The sequence below is a fragment of the Thrips palmi genome, unplaced genomic scaffold (assembly GCF_012932325.1).
Source record: "Thrips palmi isolate BJ-2018 unplaced genomic scaffold, TpBJ-2018v1 HiC_scaffold_10, whole genome shotgun sequence".
NCBI lineage: Eukaryota > Metazoa > Arthropoda > Insecta > Thysanoptera > Thripidae > Thrips > Thrips palmi.
Window position 1 is genome coordinate 10509044 of NW_023144621.1, and position 27685 is coordinate 10536728.

The 27685-nt window shown below is 61.9% G+C and overlaps 1 protein-coding gene across 1 annotated transcript; it reads right to left on the minus strand.

Annotated features, from left to right (window-relative positions):
• Positions 1–26007, minus strand: LOC117654094 (hemocyte protein-glutamine gamma-glutamyltransferase-like). The gene is made up of 15 exons (XM_034400271.1): positions 25679–26007; positions 11290–11385; positions 11066–11180; positions 6509–6651; positions 6034–6196; positions 5727–5953; positions 5480–5654; positions 4781–5041; positions 4402–4570; positions 4066–4163; positions 3697–3863; positions 2726–2849; positions 1238–1398; positions 815–951; positions 1–456 (listed from the first exon to the last, which is right to left on the minus strand). The coding sequence occupies exons 2-15, from the start codon at positions 11365–11367 to the stop codon at positions 315–317; spliced, it is 2160 nt and encodes a 719-aa protein (XP_034256162.1). The 5' UTR covers positions 11368–11385; positions 25679–26007; the 3' UTR covers positions 1–314.
• Between the last annotated feature and the right edge of the window lie 1678 nt (positions 26008–27685).

Consider the following 27685-nt stretch of genomic DNA (forward strand, 5'->3'; position numbering starts at 1 on the left):
TTGATAAAAATAATTTTATAATTTATTTAAAACGAATGATGCACAACGCACGGTTTGTACTTTTTCTAGAACAGTGAATCTGGTTCACAGACATAAAAAGAAACATTTAAAAAATACCCGCGTACTTAACTAGTAAGTCTTGTCCAAGTCTTATGAAATAATCCGTAATTTAAACAGGAATAAAATATCTGCATGATTTCAAAAAAATAAAAAAAACTGTAACAACCACTCTTATTTCTGCTTACACGCCTATCCATTCATACATACACATTCATAGGTACATCCACTCACACATGCTAAGAAAGGCTTTGTGTTCACCCCACCACGTCGATGGCGATGCTCCCGGTGACGTCGACAAGCTGCCTCGAGTTGAACGCGGCGACGAGTTTCAAATTGCCCGCGCGCTGGGGCCAGATGCGCTGCTCGATGCGGACCGTCTCCCCCGGCATCACGTCCCTGCCAAACACATCGTGAAATCACCACTAAAGAATAACTGTTATTCCCCACAACACGATTACTCGATCGGGGCGCGGCCGGCGCGGCCGGCGCGGCAGGGTGGGGCGCGTGGCCCTCGCTCGGAGGTGGGAAAAAGTCGAGCGGCGCGCATGAACAGCCCATCTTCGGTGCCGGCTCGCTCGGCCACGATATCGTGGCTACACCAATACGGTGCCATTAGGATTAGGGCCGCGCTGTCCGCATGACGTCATCATGACGTCATTCCCGGCTGGCATATTGGCGCTTTGGCCGCGGTGAACTACCACCACGCCCGCTGCGGTGCCCCCTCCCCCCACATCCCCGGCATTATATACTGTACCGGTACGCCAGGACCGAGTTGCGGACCAGCCCAGGCCCCTCGGACCGGAGCGAGCAGTCGGTGAGCACAAGTTGGAGTGGGTTTTGGAATTCAAACACGACGGAGCAGGACTCGCCCACGGCCGGCTGGTCTTGGACCTGAAATAACATGAATTGTAGTTTTCAATTAGCGAGACGGTCGGCAGCGCAGCGGCACGGCAAGGTAGGAAGTTAATTTAGGGGGACGGGACGTCAGTGGACGTCAGGCGTCCCGTGCTGCTGCACTGCGGAAAAATGACTTCGTAATCATGTCTGCCGACTCGGGCGAGCGAGGCGAGCGAGGGCCGGCGGGAGTAGTTTTAAAGGTAAACACCCAGCACTAGCTGAAGCCGGGGCCATGGCCGGCCGGGGCCAGCCGTGGCGCTATTTGCAAGCGCGAACGCACCGTTATGTTGAGGACGGGCACCATGACCTGGAAGTCGTCCTCCGCCGCCCAGGTCTGCTTCGTGCCCTCAACGCTGGCCAGCGCGAAGATCTTCATGTTGTTGTACTCGACGAGTTTCTCGGCGTATTCCTCCGGGTCCACGGACAGTCTGAGAACGTCAGCTGGCGGACAACAAAGAGGAAATTAGGTCGACATCAACGTGCAACTCAGTTTGAACTTCGGGGCGACAAGACAAAGTGGGCTGGCCAGTCCTATTGATTGAAACAAGTCATTCAGAAACGCAGTGTAGAGGTTAGGTAGCCGGACACCACCATTTTTCCACATATACACGTAAAATAAAGTCACGCGACGTTTTCAACACGAAAACCGACATTAAAGATAGTCTGATCACGACTTGTCAATCCTTATTTGTCCTTCATTTCGCTAAACCAGCTGTTTTAACTCCCAGTGCGATCGTTAACTTATGGACGACTGAACAACAACACAACAAAGATGACGCAATGTCAATTTCTCATACCGGAGAACCAACTGTTTTCCGTTCCGTTACTTTTGTTCTTCTCTCTATTTAGCTGAAGTGGCGGTTTATCAGTGGAACGGTGTTGGCGCCTATATGGCCGTTTGTTTTTGTTGTGTTGAAAATCAGTAGTGAGGGCGTCAGATAATTATATTTCTGTGTAGTTTTCTGTGATGACGACTGTTAGCGAATCGCCGGCTTTTTGGAAAACATTCGTGAAACATCAGTTGGATTCTCAGATGGACTTCGCGCCGCTCAGTGCAGCTTGGAATGCAAGTTTATCAGCTGCTAACCTTCAATCTCGAGGCTGCCGTTGGACAATTCAAAGTGTTGGATTATTGAAAATGTGAGACTGCAAGGAGCAGTCGGTCACCTGGTCCACAAATTTCTTCAGATTGGGTGTAACAGTTGCTAAGGTGAGTACACAGAACTGAAGCAACTGGGTTTCAAAGAAACGCCAGCTTGAAAACTCATTTGGAAGCGAAGTCGGTCTGCAATTTTTTAGTTTTATGAATTTGCTGGTTTTGTTTCACATCTCAGTGCTTACGTAAGCCTAGATAGCTGCTTTCTGGTGACTGGTCTTTTGATCAATGTGTATCGCTCAGTTCAGTTCTAATTATAACACCCAAATATGCATTTTAGCTGTCACATTTAAAGGAGCGTAAAAGCTAGGCACGTTGCTAGTGTCACATTTCAAATAAATTTAAATAAATGTGACCGATCAGCCAAATCTATTCTGATCACTTCGATTCAAATTGTCACGCGCCCAAAAATGTGTCAGTTTTCACATTCATTGGAGTGTCGCATAACTGTTCTGGAATACTAGCGAAGGAATTCATGTCAACAAAAAGAAAGGCAGAAAAACTATTTTTTTAAAAAGAATGGTCTGAATAATTTCCTTTTGCAGAGGGTTGCCAAGTGAAAAACGATGGGCAATATATATAAGAGGCAGTTGCTATTAATTAATTGCTCACTGGAGTAGGGCTGGACGGCGAACGTCCCGCTGGCCTTCTTCACGATGTGCGCCTTGACACCAGTGTAGTAGACGGAGGCCGACGACAGCGCCGCCTTGACGACGCGCTCCTCCCCAGAATGGTTCTGGAATCGCAAGGGAGAGAAAAAAAAAAACATGACGGCTTTTCTTGCAGCCAAGCGAAATAACAATCATGTGGAGCAATGTTGAGCTGGAAAGTGTGTTTGGTGTCCCCGGCATAATCGCGGCCGTTTTATCGCTATCACAGGCGAAGACTTGGTGAAGCCTCCCCTCCCGTCCCTCGCGCTATTGTAACCCTTCGCTCGCACACACACAGAGTCGCGCCATCTGTAAAAGGAAAAAATGACGTCCTTTCACCCCTCTTGGCAGTAAGAACCGCTGGCCGTCGGCTGGCCGAGTTGGTGGGGTGCTTGGAGGAGATTGTGGGAACGCGATCTCGCCCGAGATACCGGTTGTCGGTCGCGGCGGGGTGGGGTTGGGGTTGGGGGTTGGGGTTGGGGGTCGGCGGTCGGGGTCCGGAGACACGGCGGACGTGGCTTTGATCTTGAGCAGACCGATGTAAGAGTGCGAAGCTGCGAAGCTGCGAAGCCAAGAGCAGGAAGGGTGGCCAATAAAGAAAAGTGCTCTGGCACGCTTGGCGCGCCTTGGCGCGGCTTGGCGCCCGGACTCGCCCGGACTCGGCCGGACTCGGCCGGCGTGCGAGCGAGGAGAGGCTGGGAGAGGCGAGGTGCGGACGGGCGGGCCGGGCGGTCGGGCACACTGGGCGATCGCCGCGCGGCCATCATCTCATCCCCTTTTTTTGGCGACGCGCTCCCATTCTTTGCGCCACGAGAACACGCGATGGACATAAGCGGACAAAAAGCGGCGGCACAACAGCGCCGCCTGGCCCTCGGCCTGGCCGTCAAACTCGTAATGGGTTTACTGGGCTCTCCTTTCCGCTTCTTGCCTCACCTCGATGTGGACCTCCACTGCGAACGGCTCCCCGATCTGCACCTTGTCCAGGTCGTGCAGCCGGAAGCTGATGTCCTCGTACTCAGGCGGCGGCACCTCGTAGAACCGCTTGGCGCGCGCGCTGCCCCGCACCGCGTTGAGCAGCGAGATGCGCTCCATGTTCGTCCCTGGGAGCAGAGGGAGCGCAGGGACTTGCTTTAGCGTGACCTTTGGGTCGCCACTGTAAAACGGCCCCCGGAGCGGAGCGCCTGCTGATGGCGGGGTAGGCAGTACCGCCACGCAGCGCAGCGCGGCGTGGCGGAGGTGTTGCCTACCCGCAAGGCGCCCCGTCTCCTTGAAGCCCAAAGACTCTGTCTCTCTCTTTCTCACCCTCGGGTGCCTTGTACTGGTCGATGATGTCGTCGCAGTCCTCGTCGCCGAGCGGGTCGAAGATCCACGGGGCCTTGGTTAGAATCCTCCGGCCGATGCTACGGGGGGCAAAAGAAAAATCGTCAAAGACGCGGGGAAATTTCGAAAAAAAAAAGAAAAAAAAATTAACCTGTGTGTGTTTTACTCTTTCCCTCCGTCCCTGCCTTTCACCCTGACCCTCCCTCCCTCCCTCCCTCCCTCCCTCCCTCCCTCCCTCCCTCCCTTCCTCCCTTCCTCCCCTTGTTATTTACGCGAGACCGGCGGTCCCTGCCCTCTGCCCCCGAGGTTCGCACTCACTGATACTTGTTGGAGTCGATGCGCGTGAAGCCGAGGTCGCTGCCGGGGTCCTCCAGCCAGCGGATGACGTCTGCATTGACGGAGGCCAACATGAAGGGCACGTCGTACTTGAGGCCCACCTCGCCGCGACGGATGGCCTCCAGGGAGGCGGGCCCGCACTGGTAGAAACCTGGCGGAGCGACACAAGGACACGGTGACGAACCGGACGAGCCGTGTCGTGGCGGCGCCCAGATAAAACAACTTGCGCTCCGTCTCTGTCGCACTCATGGGGCGTCCCTTGAGAGCGAGAGAGACGAAGCGGCCAAACGACCGTGCTGCGGCGGGGCCAAGGCGGGGCCGAGGCGGGGCGGCGCGACACTGTACGGGCCGTTCAACTCACTATCAGACGTCTCCTGGGGCGTGGCGTCGCAGGCCTGCCAGCCGCCGTAGCCGCTGGGGAGGTCGAGGCGCGCCATCCAGACGTCAGTCCAGACGTGGTAGTTCCAGATGGAATCTTTGCCGCCGCTCGGGTTGAGCGGGTCCCACGGCAGCTCGTCGCGCTCGTCCGAGTAGAAGCGGTCCACGGACAGGGACGAGTTGGCGTCGTGGGCCGACACCAGGCAGGACACGACGCGCGAGGGCAGCCCCAGGGCCCGGCACACTGCAAGGCGAAAGGATTAGCAGCCACTGCCTGGGGAAAGGGAGCCTGGACCAGCCGGACCGGCCTGGGCCGCCTGGCCAGCCTGGACCTGGGACTGTACTGTTCTGTAAATCTGGGTAGGGTGAAGGGTAGGGAAGCGAGCGCCGCGGGCGTTTGTCTCCAGTTTCGGTACGCCGGGAGGCAGTTTGCCTGGGAATTGTCGCTTCCCATTCAAAACAGCTTGCGCTTCCGTCCAAACACACCGTTGGGTTGCATGCAAAACTATTAGTTGTACGAACGAAGGGAACAGCATCAGTATGGAATGTCAAAGTCAGTATTGGTGACTCGTTCAAAAGATGACGGATTTGCTGCATGAGGACGTTGTCTCGATAGTCATCTTTGCTTTTTGTTTGATTGTCTAGCATCGACCTGGCACTTAGAGGGCACTTTGCCACTTACGCGTGCAGAGGACTCCGGCGAAGATCCAGCACTGGCCGTAGCGCACGGACACCCCCGTCTCGAGGTACTCCTCCAGGATGGCGACCGAGCCCGTCCACGAGGCCGGCGCCGTGCCGTCGTCGTACTGGCCGTCCCAGCGGCCCACGAGCACGCCGCCGTCATCGTTGGCGTTCACCTGGTAGGTACGAACATATCACTGTATAACCAAAGACATGCTAAAAGACGGCAAGGAAGTGATGACGCTTACCAGCTTGGTGAGGGCGCGCGCCATGCGCACGGGGTCGCCGCGCTCCGAGTGCGCCAGGCCGGTGCGCTCCAGGACCAGCATGGCGGCGGGCAGCACGCGGCCGTCGAACTGGCCGAACACCCACTCGCGGCCGCGCGTGAAGCCCATGGGCCCCACCCACACCTTGCCCACGTCGTTGAGCACGAACTCGTCGAGCTGCGGCGCGTCCTCCATGAACACGGGGTCGTCTGCAAACCGGAAAGCCTCGATGCCTGTGCGTCCCATTGTGCCCCGCGGTGGCGTGGCGCACGGTGCGGTGCGGACTCACGTTTCTCCCACGGGTTGAACAGCAGGTAGACGGCGTCCGCGTGCTGGTACTGCAGGACGGGCGCGGCGGCGCCGGCCTCCCCGGCCAGGGCCGCGGCCTCGGCGTCGATCGTTTCCACAATCACTTGCCATTCACCGACGGGGGCGTCCGCGGGGCTCCGGACCTGGAGGCAGAGGCCCGGCAGGCCCGGCAGGGCAGGGCAAACTTTACGGACCGCCAACTTTGTTCGGATTATTTGGCGGACAGCAACGACCCTTCCGTTGCAGCGGCTGCTCGACGTCGACGCGCCGGAAAGGGAGGGGAAGGGCGCGCTGCCGCCCCGCGCTCGCGGCGTTCCACTTGGCGGAAGCTTCTTACAGCTGATTCGGAATGCAGCGCCGCGAAGGGCCGCGAAGATCCGCGAAGGGCGAGGCGCGCACTGCGGTCGATGCCGCCATGTGGCGAGTGTGGCGACCAGAGTGGCAAACACGCTTACCTCGACGGTCATGGTGTTGGCGTCCATGGCGGTGATCCTGCTCTCCCACTTGTAGGGCTCGGTCTCGAACTCGCCGTTGTCGGGCTGCCAGGGCGAGAGCCTCATGCGGCCGAGGGTGTCTCGCATGGCGTGCGGCTCCGGACCTGCAAGTTGTCATTCTCATTTCCATTCTCCCCTTTCTGTTTCGACGTGCATGCTTTATTCTTTTCCTATTTTTGGACCTTTCCTTTCTTCCCGTGTGCCTTGTTTTCCCTGTCGACGCCGGCGTGCGTGCGTGCGCGCCGTGTTTGGCCGCCTTGTTTTGTCGACAGGTACGGTATCGATTTTGGAAAGAGGAGGAGCGCCCCTAACAGGCTGCATTCGGCGTCACGCGCTTCAAGACGTCAAGACGGAGCGGAGGGGGATGGAGGGGGAAGGAGGGGGCAGACACAGGCAAATACTGACAGAAGGATGATCAGCCGTGCCGTGCTCGGAGCGCCGAGTCAGGAGGGGAAAGAGAATTATTTGGGGAGGGGGCGGGGGGACCGTCGCGGTGGCATGGTTAGCCACTTTTGTGATGCCCCTCCCCCACCCCTTTCAGTTTGTGCTCTATTCAAAATGAGATCGTAAAAGCGACGGAGCAGGCTTCCTGTATTTTTTATGTATACATAATAAAGCGTTGATGTACGCGCCGCAAGCCCGCCGCCCGCTGCGTCCAGCAGTCCAGCCCGGCCGAAATGGGCCCGGGCGGCGGGGTGGCGGGACGCGCTCGGGGTGGCGGCGACGTCGCGCAGCGCCGCGCAGCACGCGTACAATGGGACGGTGTTGAGTGACCTTGCGCTGGCCTAGTTAGCGGCGCGCGCGCTCCCAGCCTAATCTCTATCAAATCCAGAGGAAAATCCGCGGCGTGGCAGAGCGCGGCAGGGAATGGGCGGTGTGCGGTGCGCCTGCTAAGTGCGGACCACCACACTGCTTGTGGTCGAGGCGGCCAGGTCCGCGTCGTCCGCCGGGCTGCACCGCTGCAGCGCCGCGCGTTAACTTTGGGCGTTCCGGCACGTTTATTAGCGACTCGGGGGCTGCGTCGTTGATGATTGCCGCGGTCGCCGTCACCGTCGTCGTCGTGGTCGTCGTCGTCGTGGCGGTGCCCCCGACCTCCCCGTTTTACGGCCCTTGTTTGCGACGCGGAAGACGGCGGGGAAGTGCTGTGCGGCCCAGCCTCCCCCTTCCCCCCCTCCCACCGCCGTCGTGGAACTCGTCGTAGACCTCGTCGGCGACCTCGGCGCAGGCCGTGTAGACCGCCACGCCGCGCCGTTCCCTGTCGAACTTGGAGCGGTACTGCCTTCGGTACTGGCTTCCAGAGGGCCTGCCTGTGCGGGCTGCGGCGGGCTGCGGCGGCCAAGGCGGTGGCGGCGCCCCGGCGACTTAGCAAAGTAATTTCGGTCCGCAGATATAGCTGTAAACTAAGGACGCAAATTTGAGGGCGCTTGGCGCGCGCGGCGAGGGGTGCACCGTGGAGGGGCACGCGCGTCGCAGCGGGGGGCGGTGGGGCGGCTGGGGTGGCGGTGGGGGCGGGGGGGGGGGGGGGGGGCTGCTCGTGGGAGCTGCGACATAATTGAGAGGCGGGGACTTGTGAGGGAAAGCGGAGGCGGAGCAGCGTGGCGACGGCGGCAGTAAATTGATTCGGCCTGACGCCCCGCCGCGCCGCGCCCCGCCGGGGCCCTACCGCGCCCTACCGCGCCCCGCCCGGTGGAGGTATGGTGGTACCTTGTTACGGGAAAGGGAAAGGACTTGAGGGGCTGCTCCGCGCTCGGCGCCCCACGGCTCCTTTCGCCCGTTTTCATTCAGTTTACGTCCGTAAGAGGGCGGTAATGCTCCGTCATGCCAGGGTGGGGCGGGGCCAAGCGGGGCCGTGCCGGGGCGGCCGGCGACTAGTGCTACAGTTAGTGCTACTTACGGTCCGCCCTGCACCCTGCAGCACGCACCGCCCGGCTCCGCGGCACCGCCTGCAGCGCGGCGCTTCGCCCTCACTTTGGACTCGAATTAAGTTTCCGCCGATAACTTTCATCAGCGCCAGGCTCGGGCAGGCTGCCCTCTGAATTCACTACCTCCCTGACGGCCAGACGGTCTGCCGGTGTGCCGGCTGCATGTCTCTCAATTTGCAGTCGTCATTCCGCTACCCTTCCCGCCCTGCTCGGCGTGCTCGGCGTGCTCGGCGAGCGTCCCCGTCCCCTTCAGCGTGGGGCCGGGGGCCTGGCCCGGGGCCCGGCGCTCGGCTCGGCTGCTTGGCGTGTTGCCGTGCAGTGTTCTTCGCTTGACAGTCGTCCGGGACTCACTCCGGGTGGCTCGGCGCGGCGCGGCGGCGCACCGTCGCGGACGCTCCTCGGGGTGCATGTGAGGCCGCCAGGTCGCCGGCGGAGAGCTCGAGGAGGACGAGTCCATCTTGCACCAGCCCGGCCATCAGCGAACGATTCCGCCCGGCCATTTTACCTTGACTCTCTGTCTCTGTCGCACTCGCGGAGCGCCACGCGAGAGAGCGAGGAAGACGGCGTAATGGGGGAGGGAAGGGGGAGGCTAGTCGTCCAGTGGAGTGCTCGGAGTTGCTGCCTTGTCCGCCGCCTCGTGTGCGCGCGGCCGAACTCCGCGAATTATGCATCAGCCGTCTCTGTTGCGCACACGTGTGGCGCGGCAAGGGCAGCGGGTCGGCCGGCCGCAAGGCACCACGACAGTGACGCCTGGAAATTATGGCCCTTCGATTCCTCGAGAAAAGCTGTTTTCTTAAAGAATGCTTGAACGTCCCAGGTGGAATCTTTGAAGGAAACGAATTCAATCTTTTCAGTCAAGTCGGTATATTTTCAGTAGGTCGAATGACGCAGACCCGAGGAGGGCCTCCACCTCTCTCTGCACGTAAGGGGCGTTCCCTGGGTGCGAGAGAGACAGCCGATAGAGCGCTCTCCCTGAATGAGCCTGCTGCAACTCGCCGCTGCTCCACTACTGCCGCTGCCGATGCCCCGCTGCCGATGTCGCCATGACGCGCGGATGTCGGCTCTACAAATGTGACAGTCGTGTTCGCGCGTCCGGCGGCACAAACAGAAGCAGGCGGGGAGGGGGTGGGCGTGGGGGTGGGGGCGGGGGCTCCCCGATGAGAGGGTACGAGCTGCACGCCCCGCTGTGCGCTGTGCGCCATCATGTCGCAGTGACGTGATGTGTGTGTGTGTGTGTATGTGTGTGTACGTGTGTGTCTGTCTGTGTTTGTCTGTGTCTGTGTGTGTCTGTGTATCTCTCTCTCTCTCTCTCTCTCTCTCTCTCTGTGTGTCCGCGCAGGTCCTGGATAATATTACTTATTCCCATCATCATCGTTCCCGTCGATACTTCCATTCCTTCCATGCCACGCCATCCCGAGCCTTCCTCTTCCTGACCCTCCTCTCACCGCCCCCAGCGCGTGGAGTCATGGCGCTGCTGCTATCTGGCTGTCCGCTGCGGCCCGCCCTGCCCCGCCCGCCCGGCCCGCCGTCCAGCAGCAGTTACAAATCCTATAAAATACAGCCTGGGCCGCGTGAGAAGCGCCTGCAGTGCTCGTCCTCCGCTGGGCCGGCGGGGCGGGCGGTGGCGGTGCCGGCCCCGCGGACGCAGCCCTGGCGCGAGGCTAGCGACGCTCGCCCTGCCAGCAGCCAGCGCTGGTTGGTTGGCCTGAGGTGGACCCGTGGGGACCCGTGCGGACCCTTGGCCCGACCTCCAGGAGAGAAATCACGCTTCGGGAATGACTGCGATCGGTATCGAGAAAGCGAGGCGATGCCCGCCACACCCGTCTGCCCTGTGGCCGCCGCCGTTTCCGCCCCCGGAAAATCGACCGCCCCACCGAATTTCCGTTAGGAAATGTTGCTTTCTGCCTATTTTACGACTATTCAGGAGGGGAAGATCTTACAGCCCTTTATTCCTTTTTACCTTTTCCCGGGCCGCCTTATAAAACGGGGGAATAAAAAAAGGGGGTGATCGCGCTGCCGGCGGCGGCGAGCCGAAATCAAGGGGAGCCGAGGACCGGGCCGGGCGGCGGCGGCAGCGGCGGCAGCGACGCCAACGGCTGCGGGGATTTTACGACGTCGAAAAATGGCATTCCTCGTGACGGCGGCCTCGACGGCCTCGACGGCCTCGACGGCCTCGACGGCCTCGACGGCCTCGACGGCCTCGACGGCCTCGACGGCCTCGACGGCCTCGACGGCCTCGAGGGCGAGGTAGGCGATGGCTGCCGTTGCCTGCCGTTGGATGCTCTGCGGTCCGGCAGGAAGGGGACGGGGATCGGGGTCCGGGAGAAACGAGGCGAGCACGGAGAGAATCGGGCGAGACTTTGTTGAGGCATGAGGGTCAGGAGGATACAAAAGACAATTCGGAGAGCCAACAGAGAATGAGAAAGGAAAGGGAAGGAACCGGGTGGGGCCGGGGTTTCGGGGTTCGGGGTTTGGGGCGGGAGGGATCATGATGGGGCTGGGCTACTCGGCCAGACCGGGCCAGACCCGGCCAGGCCAGACGGATTGACTCGCACGGCCCCTCTGCGCCCCTATGTATCCCCCTCCCACTACTCACCCAGGGCGAAGATGAGGGTGACGGTGTCCTCCGGGACCAGGTCCCTGTTGAACCGGACGGCCACGAAGAACGGCTGGCCGCGCCGAAGCACCGCCCTGGGGGCCTCCATGTGCACCTGGACGGGCAATAAACAACGCCAGAGGGACTGTGTGAAGCAGTAGGCCGCCAACAACGGGAACAACAACAAAAGCAACTGCGGGGGCAGCGACATAAATTTTTCATACCTGTTCGAACAGCTCGGTGTGGTGCTCCTGGCCGTTCTGCTTCTCGTAGAGGTGCAGGGCTTCCACCAGCAACTCCATGATCGCGCTGGGGGGTATCTGCAACAGCGAAAATACGGTCGATTTGTTGCTGGGGCCGGTCTCTCTGTTCGCGAACGTCGTCCCGGTCGCCCTGCGGAGGGCAGAGGAGGCCATCGGGGTGCTCCATCAAAGCCGCCCTCGGCCGCCCCGGTGGCGCGGCGAGGCTCGGCAGCTCGGCAGCTCGGCGCGGACCAATAGGCGCTCAAATTTGTCCACCAGCTGGGCGACGCGGCCCCGTTCTAAATCCGCGGAACCTCCGTCGCCCTCCCCGCGCCCCGCGGAGCGACGCCGCGAGATGGATCGTTGCCGGACGACGACGATAAACGTCAAGCCAAGGTCACGGCGCATTGTCTCGCCGGGATGGCCCGGGACGGCCCGGGGATGGCCCGGGGGGCACGCCAGCGCCCCGCCCCCTCGCGCAGTCCGCAGGGGGCACGTAGCACCGCCCCGCCCCGCCCCGCCCCGCAGGTCCGCGCGTTTAATGCCTGTCCAGTCCAGGCCGGAATGGCGGCCGCGGTGCGATGGCGGTGCGATGGCGGTGCCGGAGCTCCGCGACGAACACTGTATCTCGGCGCCGAGAAATGCCAGCCGGCCGACTCCGAACAATGTCGCTGTCTCTCTCGCACTCGCGGGTTGCTCAGAAAAGGTGCGAGAGAGACGGAGCGACGCAGTCCGCGGAATGCGGCCCGGCACCCCGCGCAGATACAGCAGTGCTGTCGACCGGCGCGTTCTTGTTGGGAGTCCGCGCGGGCCGAGGACAATGCCAATGGCGCGCCCAGCCCGGGCAGGCCCCGCACAGCGACTACAACACATCAAATGTCATCAGGTGATATTTGTTTGTTATTAGGCAGGCGGGGCAAAGGGCCCGGCATTTGTATGGCTGGAGCGCTGGAGCGCTGGAGCGAGGGAGCGAGGCCCTGGACAGCCCGGCGCGGCACGGCCAGGCATCCGGGCGGCATTCATGGATCCCATGCATCATCAGCGCGGAATCGTGTAAATAGTGGAACAGTGGAGCCGTGGAACAGTGGAGCTCTGTCTTTGTCATGGAAATGAGTCAAGCGCCTTCTAATTACCCGCGGCCCCCCAAGTTGGTTATTCATTCGACGCTCCTGGCGGGGCAGCCCGCGGCCCGTCGCCTCGCGTCGCCTCGCGTCGCCTCGCGTCGTTGTGGTCAACCGCTGTGTGGACGTGCGCGCCCCGCCCCGCCGCCGCCACAGTTTTCCGCTGACGACCAACTTTTCCCTCTCCGCCCCTTTTCGCGCTGTGGCGCTGCGGTATTGTCCTTTACATCGATACGTATACGACAAAACGTCATCGAATCGGAACAATTAATTTCACCGCTGTCGGCCGCGTGGTCCGCCTGGGCATGGCCTGGGCCCGCCGTCCAGGACACGGCATAGCATGGCCAGTGGCAGCCAGCGACCGGCCGGCGGGGGATGCAGCCTGCAGCTCCCCTGCCCCCCTCCCCCTCGCCTTCCGCCGCCAATGGAGAAAACTCGCCTGTCAGTGCTGTGTGTGTGTGTGTGTGTCGTAAGGCCGCCCGGGTACAATCCCTTTTCCACCTGCTTGCCTTCGACCTGCCCGCCCCACCCGCGCACCTCGCCTTCCTGGCCAGCGCTGTCCACTCAACTTTTCACCTGTCGTCGGAGCCACTTTTGAGCGACCCTGCCGCCGCACCGCCACTCCCTCCCCATCCCCCGCGTTTCTCCAACTCTTTTTTTTTCTCTTCCTCGTCGTTTTGCGGGTGCGGTGGACTCTGGCGGCCAGGGGCGGGCCAGGCGCCGCGGGGCTGGGCGGCGCGGGGACCTCGCTTCTGCTCCAAATCCGCCTCCTTTATCCCCGGGGCGGGGCTGCCGGGGCTGCCGGGTCCCGCTGCCCTCTCTATCTCTCCTTAGGACCCAGGCCAGCGCCGTGCCACGCCACGCCACGCCGCGCCTCGCCTCGCCACGCCGTCACCGCCCTTCAAAAGCTATCTATCAATCTATTAGATGGCGGTCAGCGGACGCTAAATTGGCCGGGCTCCCGGACACACCGCCTCTGTCGTCCTGTGAGCGGGCAGCGCGGGGGGTGGCGGGGCCAGAGCCTTGTGATCACAGCCATCGGGCCGAAAGGACCCGGAAGGCCCGCTGCCGCCCGCTGCCGAGGTGGCCATGGTGGCGCGGACCCAGGCGAAAAGGGTCCGGTCCCGGCCAAGGGCGGCGGTGTCTCAATTTCTTGACTGTTGACGCTGAGCGCGCTGAGCGCGGCCCTCATACTCGGGCCGGAAGTACCCCTGTCATGTTCTCGTCTCGTTCACAAACAATTAATAGCCGGGGGCGGAGGGGACGGCCAACCCTCGGGGCGGGCGACGTGCTCGACGTGCTCACAGTGTGGGGCTCACGCAGGGATAGCCCGTCCGGCTGCATCCTGCCTGCGGTTCATTTTGTTTTCAAATGCTCCACAATCTCGCGGGCTTTGCCTGTTTTCTGGCCACTCTGCCGTGCCTATTCACTGACCCCCAGCACCGCTGTGTAGGTCTGTCGGGACCGTCCCGTCCGGCGTGTCGTCCACGAGTGGCCTGAATAAAAAAAGGAAGGTCCACTGGTTCGACTTGAGGGCAGGGGCGCCGCGAGAGGCCCCCTTTTTTGTAACAACGTGGACACACATACACACACTCACACTCGCAGGCTGTATGGCACTACAAGCCCTACTCGGCGTTCGCAAACGAAAGCGACCCTGACGCATGTGGTGCTCAACGAAATGGCACGAGGGCCCAACTTTGCCCTGACAGAGAGAGAGAGAGAGAGAGAGAGAGAGAGAGAGAGAGAGAGAGAGAGAGAGAGAGAGAGAGAAGGTGTCCCCTTCCCCCCGCTGCTCACAGACAAGCGCCTCACACCGACACGTGTGCATGTAAACCTACACTTTGCTCTCTCTCTCCGTCCTCTCTCTCTCTCTCTCTCTCTCTCTCTCTCTCTCTCTCTCTCTCTCTCTCTCTCTCCTCTCTCTCTCTCTCTCTCTCTCACACCACACACACACACACACACACACACACACACACGGGGAGGACGACGCAGGATGATGATGTAACAACAGCCGCTCGGAACGGGGGCGTGCTTGTTTGCTTGCTCTACGTGGCATCGTGTTCACCTTTCTCTTTGCTTTCCGTTTTGAGAGAAAAGGAAAAAACAAAAACGGCCACGGGGTCGGGCGACAGGGCGGGCTTGACGGGTACCAATCGAGCGTTCCGAAGTGGCTGCCCCGCTGTCCGCTGCCCCGCGGCGTCCGCGGCGTCCGGCGCGTGTAAATACGTCGCGTGTGGCGCTGTGACGTCACGTCGCGGGGGCGACCGCAGGAACGCGTCAAGCGCGGCCAGCCGAATGTATAATAAGTGCGCCATAATCATAATTCCATGATTTAAATTTATGAGGGACAGCCCCCGATGACGGGAGCGGTGAGGGGGGCGAGGGTGGCTGGACGCAGACGTGATACATGGCGGATGCCACGGCCAAAAGAGTCCCCCACCCCCAGGAGAGAGAGAGAGAGAGAGAGAGAGAGAGAGAGAGAGAGAGAGAGAGAGAGAGAGGCGCCCGGCCACTGGCTCCCCTCCCCCTCCTCTTTTCTTTTGACAGAAATCCATCTCTGCCAATAATGCGGCACGGAGAGCCAGAGGCTGCCGAGGCCGACGGCCGGCCCGGCCGAGGGGCACCGAGGGGCACCGAGGGGCACCGAGGGGCACCGCACCAAGGGGCCAGCGCGCAGCGGCCAAAGGGCAAGTCAGGCCGAGGCGTGCGCGCCAAAAAGCTTAAAGGTTATCCTAATCCTTTGCGCCCGGCCACCCGCGACGTCTCGCCACGACACGCCCGCGCGCACGTACACACTCACACACACACACCGACACTTGTTATGGCATGCAGGCCGCGGCCGCCACCCCACCCGGGGCTCCACCCCCCCTCCGCCCTGCCCCACAGCAACCCCGCTGAAGCTTTACGCGCGCCCCACCCCCAGCGGGCCAAGCGGGCCACCAAGGCCAGCCTGTGTGCATGGTGCTTTAGCGGCCCTTGGTCGCGTCCGCAAATCATCGCGGCGCGTCGCAGCGGCGCACTCCGTCTCGCTCGCGCCGTCCGCGGCCCGCGGCCGTGGGCCGTGTCAGACAGAGACAGAGACGGCTTCCGCGGCGCGCGGCGCGTCGGGGTGCCTCCCGAGACAACGGCGGCGGCGCGGCGGGTGCGGCGGGGTCCGGCCGGAGGCAGCGGTGGCAATTCCGGCGCTATAATACAGACAAATGGAGAGCATGGCGCATCGGGTGCGCGCTCGGCGGGGCCAGGGCGGGGCCAGGGAGGGGCCAGGGCGGGGGCAGAGGCCAGGGCGGCCAGGGTGGGGCAGGGCACGGCGCGCCCGTCTCTTGATTCGCCTCTTGTCATGGCAAAAGGGATTTCCTGCAGGGCCGGCCGGGCCAGGCCGGGCCGACGGAGACTCCCCACGCCACTCCCTCGGCTCTGCTGCAGTCCGGGGTGCAATCCAACACAACGCGACGTGCAGCTCGGCGGGGCGGACGAGTTAACGTCGCCGTCGTCATCCCAGAAAAGCCGCCGCGAAATGAACACACCATTGTCCCAGATTGTTCGCGCGGCGAACGTTCGGCCGCGGTTCGGACTTTAATTAATCTCGGGGTGCACCTTTTCCGCTGTGCCAGTCCTCGCCAGGCCCGGCCGTGTGTCGGTCTGCGGCGGGGCCGAGGCGGGGCAGCAGGTAGCAGTGGAGGCGGAAACTTGAAATAAAAAGTACTTTCGGTGAGACAAGGGCCGCCCCAGGCATTGGCAACTTTTACCGCCTCGCAGGACGAGCGTTGGACGTGGAGAGAAAGGATTGGGGGCCGGGGGCTGGGTCGTGTGGCGAATGCTGTTTGGAAGAGGAGGTGGTTTGGGGAGGGGGATGAGGGGAAGGGTTGGAAATCCTGGGAAAGGCGGCAGGCAGCAGTGGAGAGAGAGCCGCTGTCGAAAAAGTACCTTTGGCCTCATAAAGATCTGGCCGCCTGGCGGGCACCCTTTGGGCACCCTGCCCACTTCCAGGCCGCGCCACGCTGCGCCACGCTGCGCCACGCCGCACCACCACGGAGTTACGCAATCCAGTGTGGGCAGACGCTCTCTGCCCCACCCCCTGGCCGCAGATTTGGATGCCTCTCACAACAGCCTTTCTTCTAGGCGTGGTATCGGCTGCAGCTCCAGGCCTCGCTTTGAGGCTGCGATGCAAGTCTGCGGGGCTTGGTGCTCGCCTCGCAATCTCTAACAGCCAGACACCCGCTCCGCCCCGCCCCAGCCCGTCACCAATCACTCTGGGAGCCAAAACGCCCCTCGGTTCCGCCTGCCATATGAGCGCGGTGGTGCCAGGCGGCAGGGATGTGCGGTAAGGCGACTCCCAGCCACTCCGCGCGGGGCGTTGGCCCTGCACGCCACAGTGCATGCCCTGCCTGCCAGGACTCCGAAGGACTCCGAGAGAACGCCTAGCAGTCGGCTGAGCCAGTGCCTTCAGAATCAAGTCAGGCTGGCTACAAAGCAAGAACCTGGATCGGTTTAACAGTGCGCTGGAGGCGGCTGTATCTCGCCTCCAGCTTGCTAGCCTCCAAGGGGTTCCCGCAGAGGGCGCCAACAGTGCTTGAAAAGTGCTTGGCAGCTGGGGCCTGGGTGCAGCGGCGGCAGCGGCAGCAGCGCCCCTGGTGGTGCGGCGGGGAATCTCTGGATTTGGGAAGAGGAAGCGACCGCGGAGCCAAGGGGTGTTCCTTATCCTCGAGGAAGCTGCCATCCACCACCTCGGGACGCGTCCGGGGTGCACCGCGGTGCCTCTCTGCGGCGTCCTTCTGCATCGCCCTTGCCGCGCCCCGGATGCGGCCCCGCCCCGCCCCGCGCGTCGCTCCAATGATTACATGAGTGAGAGGCGCGCGGCGGCGTGGCGGCGGCGGTGGCCGCGGCGGAGGCAGAGGGAACGGCACCGCAGCGACCGCCCCGCCGCCTCCGTTATGCAACTCAATTAATGCTGTAGGCGAGGCCGGGGCGTATCGCGGTGAGCATGCACTTCAGCGAGTGCGCCAGCACGCCAGACCTTGACGGTGTAGCCGGGCCGAGCCACGCCGAGCCAGGCGGGCCCAGGCAGCCCCAGGGTGACAGCCGATGATCTATTGGGTATCTGATGTATCCGGGCCGGGCCCGGCCTGCGCGGTGCGCGGCGGCCTCGCGCGGCCTCGCGCTGCCGGGGATGCAGACTGATGCAGATGACCCTCGAGTCCCATGATTATGCATTCGGTGCCGGCAGGGGGCGGTTGGCGGGCGTTCGGGGGGCGGTCGGGGGGTGGTCCGGGGGTGGTCGGGGGCGGTCGGGGGCGGTCCGCGGTCGGCCCGGGGGCGGTGCGGGGGCGGTCCGGGGGCGGTGCGGGGGCGGTCCGCGGGCGGCCGGCAAGTGCCGCGGTGGGACTATCCACGTGGAGGACGTTGCGGGGGAGGCTGCCGAGGCTGCTCGCCACTCGGGAGTCCTCCAGGGCGGATCCGCCGGCCGGATAGACTCGATTCAACGAAAAGTCTAAATTTAGTCTGCACTGCTGCAAACCTAACTGTCTACTTAGCACGCACTTACAAATGCATGCTTGCAAGTACACACTTACAAACGCATGCTTGGCCAAGCATGCACTTACAAATGCATGCTTGGCAAGTACACATTTACAAACGCCTATGCTTAGCATGGAGTTATACGGCGCCAAGCATGCGTTTGTAAGTGTGTACTTGCCAAGCATGCATTTGTAAGTGCATGCTTGGCCAAGCATGCGTTTGTAAGTGTGTACTTGCAAGCATGCATTTGAAAGTGCGTGCTAAGTAGACAGTTAGATTTGTAGTGTGTTGATTATTTGATTTGCGGAAAGTCAGTGAGGTGTGTCGCTCTGTTAACTAGGCACCGCTTAGGCTGTCGTGATGGTCTATCCAGGTTCCTTTCTATTTGGATGTTCCCTCGACAGCTCCACATGTATGCGATCTCGAGCTCGCGACATGGCATTCTGCAAACAGGAAAGTCGGCCACCTTTTGACGTGACGTCGACGCGCCGACCCTTGGGCCTTTGAGTACGTCTCTCGCGGCTGCCGGTGGGTGGTGTGTCACTCCGTCTCGCTCGCACCTCCACTGGCCGCAGCCACGGGCCTCGTTAGACAGAGACGCAGACAAGGGCCATTTACCGAGAGGTGAGCTAATAGTGTACTCGTGTGTACACACGGGCGCGTTCTCAGCGCACTAGCAGTTTTTAAAAGAGCTCACACACCCGCTAGCTAAAGACGACACCAGCAGCGCGTTGGCAGGCGTGGGCTTGCACATGCTGCCGCGTTTCTATTCCCGTATTCTAAGTTTGAAAACTGGAAAGGGGTGGGAGTCGAACCCGGGCCGCGGCCGCCAACGGCGCGGGGGCGTGCTTGGCGACACTTGATAACGGCCGTGGCGCGATTGATTGAAAATTCGGGTCGTCTGCGCGAGGCGCCTTAATTAAAGCGTAATTGCTGGAGGATGCGAAACTAGGCCGCCGGAGGCGGCGGGCGGGCGGGACGGGGTGGGGCGGGGTGGGGCGGGGTGGGGCGGCGGGGCGGGGTGAAGTGGGCTGTGCCGTATGACCCTGAAATCGGAAGCTGGGCGCAACCCCCTGTCCTGTATCATGTCGCGTCTTCCTGCCGCGGGGTTGCCGCTAGGCTGGCTGCGCGCACGCCCGTCCGCCCGCTGCGTCTTTCCCGGCGGTGCGCCACGCCACGCCACGGCGGCACCAGTTAGGAGATATCACTTTACTCGTTACAAGGCGAAGGCGGGCGGGCCCGGAGCGGGGCGGGGCGGGGCCGGGCGGGTTTTCGGAAGGAGAGTGGTGCCCCGAGGCGTCACTGCTAATTAAATCAGCCAGGATGCCCTACTTCGAGCCGCGCCATAACCAACCAGCCGACCGTGCGGCCGTGCCTGGGCCGTGCCTGGGCCGGGCCGTGCGAGGCTGGCTAAAGTTACAATGGTTGGGGCAGGGCGGCGGGGCGGCAGGGCTCGGCTGCGTCGGCCTCAAACTGCTGATTATTGAGGAGGCCTGCTCAAGGCAGAAGCAATAACCGGGGGCCTGAGCCCGTCGGGGCGCCGGAGACACGTGGCCAGCAGATTGCAGAGCACGCTCGGTCACGCCGCCAGCCTCGCAGGCCGGGTGGCAGACCGCACTGCGTCGCTCGTCTTGAGGGCCTCGCAGCGGCCAACTGGGTGTCCCTCGCACGAATGCTTCAGTTTTTCACCGTCTTCTGAACGCGATCGTTTTTAAGGCGGGAAGTGAAGTGACCGCGCGTGAGGCTGGCAGTCTGGCCCCGCAAGAAGCGCACAAATCAGCCAGACCAGCAACCCAGGCAGTGTGTGCTACGGTTATTGAAAACACGTGCGAGATTTAGCTGTCGTTCGTGCGGAGGGGCGGTGTTGGCAGTGCCGCAGCATAGCTGCACGTGGGGGATGACTTGGTGGAAATCCCATCAAAGAGGCGGCATGGTGGTGGCCGAAGGTGTCCGCTGTGCGTAGGGTGTCGGAACGCTGAGCGCGCGTGGTGGTGGAGGCCTGCTGGCACGTGTGCTTTGTGTGTGGCGCGGGGCGCTGCATTTCGAACTGCGCGCGTTGTGACGGCGTGACCCATTTCCCGTGAGGGCGCACGCAGGTTCCGTTCCGCGTAGCCGCGCGGCAGCGCCCCGCGACCCCGCGGGGACTCCCAGTGGGGCCCCGGGGATCCAACCCCCTTCCCGACGGCGCGAGGTTCGAAGGGGTTCCGGCGGCAGTGGGCTGGACGTAGCGGGCTGGAGGCAGCGGGCTGGAGGCAGCGGGCTGGAGGTAGCGGGCTGGAGGCAGCGGGCTGGAGGCAGCGGGCTGGAGGCAGCGGGCTGGAGGCAGCGGGCTGAAGGCAGCGGACTGAGCAGGCTAGAGGGTCAGGGTCGCCCGCGAAACAGCATTTGAATGATCCCCTCGCCCTCAGGAAGTGGGGCGGCCCACCTTGCACGCCCTGCAGGGCATGTCCGCCCCGCCTCGCCCCGCCTCGCCCCGCCTTGGTCGGCCCATACCGCTCATCTGTGCTAAACGCTGCGCGGGGTGAGGGATGCGGGGTGGTGGCTCCCAAAGGGTTGTTCCTCGAGAAATAATGCAAGGCGGTCCTAGGGGAAGGGAAGCTGCATGGCCCTCCCGGCCGCCGCCCTGCCACGGCCCTGCCACGGCCCAGCCCTACCTCACACACGCACTGCATTATGCAGCCGGTAACGCGCCGCGCTTGCCAGCAGCTTGACCCTCGCCCAGGCCTCGCCGCCACAAAACAAACGCTCTACGACCCCCTCCCCCTCCCCCGCAGGTGGGTGACGACGGGGCCGGCTTGGCCTGGCTGGCCTGGGGATATGAAATGTTTACAGAGATTTCATTATATTTCCGCGGTCCGTATCGACTGGACTGGTCGCTTTTTCCTCTTTCCTTGTCTCACACGGAATACATCGGGCGATTCTCCCCTTGCCATAGTGGCTTCGCGACGTGGAAGCTTCCTTCTACAGCCTACATATTATGGTGAAAATGTTCCATATTTGTGGTGGTGCAGCTGACTTCATACCATACCATTGAGAATTTACTGTACCTTATAGATATTTTGACGAATTTCGTAGGTATTATAGAGAAAATCTCCACTATAATGTGTCGGTGCAGCCTTCTACCGTAAGACATTTACAGTGTGCCCTCATGGAGGGCGACAGCTTGGATTCGTTGGCGGCGCGGCGGCCGTTTGATGTGTAAACTAGCCGGGCCACACACGGGGGGGCCCATTCGTTTGTCTTTGAAGACGCTGCGACCCGTTCCGTTCCATTCCGTTCCCCAAGCCCAGCCGCCACAAAAGCCGCCAACGCGAAGCGGGGAACTATTTGGGCTTCCCAGGTATGCATTATCCTCTCGCTATTGCCTGGCCACTTTCCCCAAGGCCCTGCAGGGTGTGCCACGCCCCGCCCCGCCACGCCCTGCTGGTCCAGATTCATTCAAGCCTGGCGGCAAATGGGTGGCCCTGGGAAACACTCTGTTCGATAAGTATTTCGCGCCCCTTCCCCTGGCCGGAATGCGTGCATGGCCTCTTTCTCCGCGCTCAGCGGGCAAATTTTCCAGTCGTAAACCTTCCCCAGCAGCGGAGCCCGGCCGGCCTGGCTCTGCCGGGCTCTGCCTCGCTCCAGCCGGGGCTCCTTATTGTCCCCCCGTTCATTCCCGATCCGACTTAATTCCATTCCGAACCATTACAGTCCAATTCATTCCCGACCGTATTATTTTAATTCATATCGCCCAATTCGCTTAGCGCCTCCCCGGCCGGCCGAGGCTTGGCTCCGCCCGGCTCCGCTTGCTTGGCTCGCTGACTGAGTCGGTAATCCTTTCGGCCGGGTTCGTGTCGTCGGCCTGCTCCGCCTGCTTTGCCTGCCCGAGGCACGCCGAAGTGCACCGGGACGACGATGACGCGTGAAAGGGACGAGGACGCTGGGAAGCCGCGGCAGTGGGAGTGCGTGGTGGGGGCGGAGAGGTAAGGTTGGTGTTTTTAGAATCAACTTTTGAGCGGGGGACTCTCCCTCGCACCTACACCGTGCGCCTTCTCATCCCCCTTCCCGTCTCTCCCCCTCTCGCTCCCTCCCGGAGCCTCCCCGGCGGCCCTCCGTGCCACACTCCTCGCTTTTCCTTTGCCACTGCGTTCAGGCCTGATTGCGCGCGGGAGCGTGGGAGTTATTAGAATTGCATGGCACCCGCCCCGCCCTGCCCCGCCCCACCCTGCCCCGCCCTGCCACCCCGCCCTACGCCATATTCCACACGCAGCGGCGCCTCCCCAGCGTCTTTCCTGGAAACACTTGGCGATTGGGGCGAGCGCGGCGAGCGCCCGCGGAGCTCCGGATAGGCAGACCCGCACCGCACCCGTGGATGTCGCGCTGCTCGCCGAACGCAACGACAGTGCGATCCCAGGCGCTGCATTGCTTTTAAATTGTTATGGCCTCATAGACGCTCTTTCAACAAGATAATTTTGGTTTGGGAGTACAGCTGGCACATTTTTGTTTCGCGCCAAACATGGCCGGTGAGAAGTGAAGGAGCGAAGGCTGCTTAAAATTTGTAACGCTTGATTGCAAGGCGGTGTTGTTCGATTCGCTGTCGATCTGGATGTTGCTCTTTTCCCGGCGGTCCAGAGGAAGCTGTCTCCGGAGAGACCGCCGCGGTGCACAGCGGAAGCAGCGACTCAGAGATTCAGCCTCTCCCGGTGCAACAAGGCCTGATGCTTATCGCATCGGATTTCACTCTAGTCGTTTCCCTTTTTTTGCCGTCTCCGTCTTTTCGCCTCGCCGAAAGAAGGGGGAGTGAGAGAGTGCAATGTCCCTATTTGCTGGTGCAGCGGCGGCAGTGACTGCAGCGGCATTCACAGGCGGGCTTATCGTCCGTGGGCAAGCCGAGCCGTGCCAAAGGAACGCCAAGCCACGGCACGGCGACGACGCGACGCCATCAGAGATTCCGGTCAGCTCGCCGTGCAAGGGGAGGGGGCGGGTCCAGTCAGGGGGGGAGGGGGGAGAATGATGAAGATGCGGAGGACTGCAGCATCTGGATGGCGTCGGGGCGAGGTGGGGCGAGGCGGCACAGCCGGAGGCCATGCGTGGCTATGTTGTAGACCCTCGCACAACACGTCGCAGGATTTTCGTATTTGGTCATGTGCACCTGCCGCACAGACTTCCATGAACATCACACGCTCGATATGAGGCGCGGAGCTCAAAGGGAAAACCTGAATTCTGTATCAAGGCGTAATCCTCTTCCCCTGCCTTCCCTCATGGTCGGTCCCGCCCATTCATCCCACTCTGCCCACGACAACGCACACGTGTACGGATCGCCCGCCCAGGCAGGGATCACTCTCGCCACACTCTCTCTCTTTCAAACTCGTGGCGCGCACTCTAAATGTCTTACAATGAAATTTGGCCCATGTTATTCGTATGTTACAGTGAATTCGGCGCAAGCATAATACGAAGCAATATTCCTTCGTAATACGAATCTTTTTAGCTTTATCATTGTAAGATACAAAGAAAAACCTTCGTAATACGAAGAAAAACCACCTTCGTATTATGCTTGCGCCATTTCCTTCGTATTATGGGAAATTTCTTCGTAAGACATTTAGAGTGCGTGCCGCTGGTGTGCGAGGAAGAACAGAGCGACGAAGCACTGTGGGGACTGGCCACCACGTCGTCTCACCGAGATAAGGCACAGTCAGCCTGAACCACGATTTCTACACATTTGTCACCGTTATGACCAACTCCGCGGCAATACTGCTCCCAAACCAAGGCGTGAAGTCACACTCCGCCCTAGATTGGACGCAGTCAGCCCAAACAACGATTTTCAGACATCCAAAAAATCAGCCAAATGGTTTTTAAATAGTTTGCATATTTGCATTTCGACAAGTTTATTCGAAACTTTATAGATGAATTTTATTTTTAAGTTAGTTGCTTTTTTAGAAGAGCATCTTTATCAACAATATGACTATATTACCCAATGGTGGACCCTTTTTTTGACCCAATGATGCCCGCCTCGGGCCAGTCCAAGGGAGGGTGGCCGGAGATTGCGCGCTGTGCAGCCGTACAGCGGTACCGCCTGTCTGTCGCGAGCGCCGCTCCCGAAGTGTCTGGATTGGGATTAATAATTTGCAGGCCGTGGGCCTTCTCCGCGACCTGCCAGGCCCAGCCCCGCACACAGGGGTTGTCATTATTTCATCCCGTCTTATGGCGACGTCCGTCGTCTGTCCATCCGTCTGTCTGTCTGTCTGTTCGTCCGTCAGTCTGTCCGTCTGTCTGTCTGTCTGCAGCCCGTCCATTATGACGAGCTGACAGGGCCGCGCCTCCGGCATGCATGGCAATCTGGCCGCGCTGGCTCGGCGGGGCGGGGCGGGGCGGTGCTTCGCACACTATGCACCGTGCCGGGCGCGTTTGGCGCCGCCGCCTCTCGCTGCGCGTTGCGGCGTTGTGGCGCTGCGCGTTCGCCCTGGCCGTGCGCCTTGCCAACGGGGTTGTACCTTGTCGGGGCCTGGCTAGGCCTGGCTAGGCCTGGCCTGGCCTCGGTGCCTTGGTTGGAGGCGGCGGCGTTTCGGGGCGTTCCTTCCTTCGCTTCCCTCACGCTTTTTGTTGTGTGGACGAGATCAGGGCGGTGAAGCCACCATGATTTATGTCCAGGGCGGACTGAGCCTCGCCCGCACGCCCCAGGCCGCCCCACCCCACCCCGCCCACGCTCTACAAGGCGTTCCGCGGCTCCGCGCTACGTGACTTAATTAAGGGAGTTTTAAGGGCGTTTTCCCAGGCTTATATTGAGTAGAAAAATGCGCCGGCAGCGCGGCGCAGCGTGGCAGGGCGAGGGACAGCCAGCCAGCAGTGCCATAACCCTTGACGTTGGTTCCACCTCGACGTCATCCTAGGGACACTGCTGCACTGCCCGGGCCGAGGTGCCCGCGCTAAAAGTGCACGCGTGATGCGGTGTAGGCACGCTGAAGCCTTTCGTATGCTCGGCCGTGTATCACAGCTGATGTGAAGGTGTGAGTGATTTGAGCCTGTGTGTGCGTTCTGCGTTCGCTCGCTGCGCATACGGAAATAGCTGGCCAGACAGCTCCGAGTGGCACGTAGAAACACAATTAGGACTTCAGCCGGTCGGACCGCTTCACAAGCTGACATTCGAACGGCAGACGGTCGGGCGGGGCGCCGAGGCTTGCCTGAGGCCCAAAGCGTGCCAGCCACGCACCGCTACGCTGCAACTCGTTGGCGACGGGGCTGTCTTTCCCACCCAACCCCCCGAGAGACTTTGCCAAGCTGCCTGCCTGCCATGTCGGCCTGCCGTGCTGGCCCCAGTCAAGACAGTCAGGCTGTGCACCGCCTCAACCACACAACTGATTGCTGATGGTTCTGCCTCGGTTTCCAGCGCAGCGCGGCAGCTCCACCCTCCGGCATATGAAACTGTCGTGGCGGGATGGTGGGGCGGGGTGGGGTTTGGTGGGTCGGGGTGGCTCGGCTCGGAGGCCCATCAGGAATAGGACGGTGGTACTAGGGGCTGCGAGGGTAGGCCCAGCCCAGCCCGCCCAGCCCCGGCCGATATTATGTCTCCGACTTGATGACGGGGTCCCACCCCAGACGGTGCACCCCGCCTTGGCCCCGCCTTGGCCCCGCCACCCCGACCGCGCCGCCCGCCGCCAGGGAGGGGAGCCGGAAACAAATTCGGATTTCCGTGTATACACTCTATCCCGTTTAAAGGCGGGACAGACAAACAGCCAGCCGCGTCGGGGACGACTTACCGCTTCTACTCGTGTCGCTGTTACTCCTGCCTGGGCGGCCCCTCCGGTGGGGGTCTTGGCGCACTGCCGTTCACTGTTCACCGGTGGTGCGGGAAAGAGGCACCACGAGGACGGAAAGAACTCCGCGCGTGCACTGTTCGCACTGAAGCACAAGAAGAACCTCGTGGGCTCGGTCTACAAGCGGTGGAGCACGAAGCACACGCGTTCTGTTCGCTGGTCGCCACGCCGCGGGACTGGACCGGCTGCAGTGCTTTGCCTTGGCGTCGCTTGGCGTCGCTTGACGTTCCGGTCAGTCATGCCGCGGACCGAGTCCCCTCCACGCCCAGCACGCCGAGCGTGCCAGCGGACCGACGGCCGTCGCGTCGAGCAAGTGCCAAGACGCCCAGACGCGGCGAGCGAGTGCGAGAGAGACGGACGCAGTCCTTTGATTCCAGACGCGGCGCGCCAACGCCCCCTACTTCTTGTTGTTCGCCGGCTTCGTTAGTCATCGCCCCCCCCCCCCTTTCCCCCCGCCTTCCTCGTACTTCCCATGGGTTGCTGGTTCATTCTTCGCCTTAAAAGCCCCCCGCTGCCATCGCTTCACTTCTTCATTCAGGCGCCCACACCTGCGGGCTGATTCCCAACAGTGTTTTCTGTCTCTCTCGCTCTCACGGGGCGGCCCTATGACGAAGCGCCGTACGGAATAGGCGCGCTGTGTGCGACTGGGATGTTGTCCCGCTGGGATTCCCGCGCCGCGACTTCCCTGTGTTCGATCTTCGGTTTCGGCCTCGCCTGGCAGCCTCTTTGTTGCTGCGCTCGGCCCTGCCGGGCCCTGCCGTGCACTGCCTCTTCGATCACGGCGTCCTCGGCATGCCGGCAAATGCCCCCGCAGTTTCCTCCGGTTTCCTCGCAAGTTCGGCGCGTGAATTTTTCATATTCTTGCCGTGGCCAGGAAAAGCAAGCAGCGGCCCGGCCGAACCGAGGAGCCGCAACAACTCCCCCCTCCTGTCGAGTGTGGCGCGGTCCTGGTTCTAATGATGGATGCTCCAAAGGGGCCCGCCCCACCCACCACGCCCCGCCCCGCCGCGCCCGCGGCTCCTGCCCAGGTCAGGATCAAGGACGCCCTCGTAGGACACCAGTGAAAGGAACGGAGCGGGAGTGGGGGCCCGGTGCTCGGCCGCGCGCGCGGGCCTTAGTGCCACAAGCGTGGACACGACCTGCCAAATCTGAGAGTATTCCTGGCCGTGACTCATGGCGTGAAGGTCCCTGCCGGAGGATGAAAAATAATGTGCTGTTGATACTGGTTTTCTTTTCCGGCGTGGAAGGCAACGGAAGGCGGGTTGTGCTCGGGCTTGTCATCGGCAGTGCCCGGCAAGTATCGCGCACAATGACGTCATCCGGGACAGCTGCCAGCGCGGCCAGCCGTCCGCGCCTTGGCCGTGGCGGCCGAGGTGGTCTCTTCTGGTGGGCGGCTCCGCGGGATTGGACACGGCGGGGGGCCGGCCGGCCAGCGGGAGGACCACGATGGCGACTTGTCTCCGAGGCCCTGCTGACACACAAGCTGCCGGGCCGACCGGCGGGAGGACGCGAAGGGCGGCCGGGTAACAGGGCCCTTGTCAAGTCCATCGGGCGCGAAGGTCGCAAGTTCGAGTCCCCATCGAGTGGATGTTTTCCTTGCTGTCCCTCCGACTTACATGGCCGGCATTCGTTCGTCGTCGTAGCTCCCGGCACTGTTTGCATTCTTGGGCTCCGAGTCACGTTTGTTTAGGCGCGGCCGGTACGAGATACGCGAGGCGCTCCGCGACCACCGCGTCCACCACGCCCCGCGCCCAGACGTCACGGACCGGCTGATCGCGCGGCATGACGCGTCGCGGTGACGCCATCGACGCGGGGTGCGGCGCGGTGCGGCGCGGCAATCGGGAAGGCCGCCCGGACCACAGTCTTCGGCCGGCGCCGTCCATTCGTCTGTAGGTCCGAGCAGTGTGTGTGTGTGTGTGTGCGTGTGTGTGTGCATGTGTGTGTGCGTGC

What these genes read in the sequence shown, in the direction of transcription:
- LOC117654094 (XM_034400271.1), bottom strand. Translation starts at nt 11,367, where the DNA reads ATGGAGTTGCTGGTGGAAGCCCTGCACCTCTACGAGAAGCAGAACGGC. An exon ending in CGCGCGCCCTCACCAAGCTG is followed by an intron (nt 5,655 to 5,726) that starts GTAAGCGTCATC and finishes CGTACCTACCAG; the next exon opens with GTGAACGCCAACGATGACGG. An exon ending in CGCCGGAGTCCTCTGCACGC is followed by an intron (nt 5,042 to 5,479) that starts GTAAGTGGCAAA and finishes TTCGCCTTGCAG; the next exon opens with TGTGCCGGGCCCTGGGGCTG.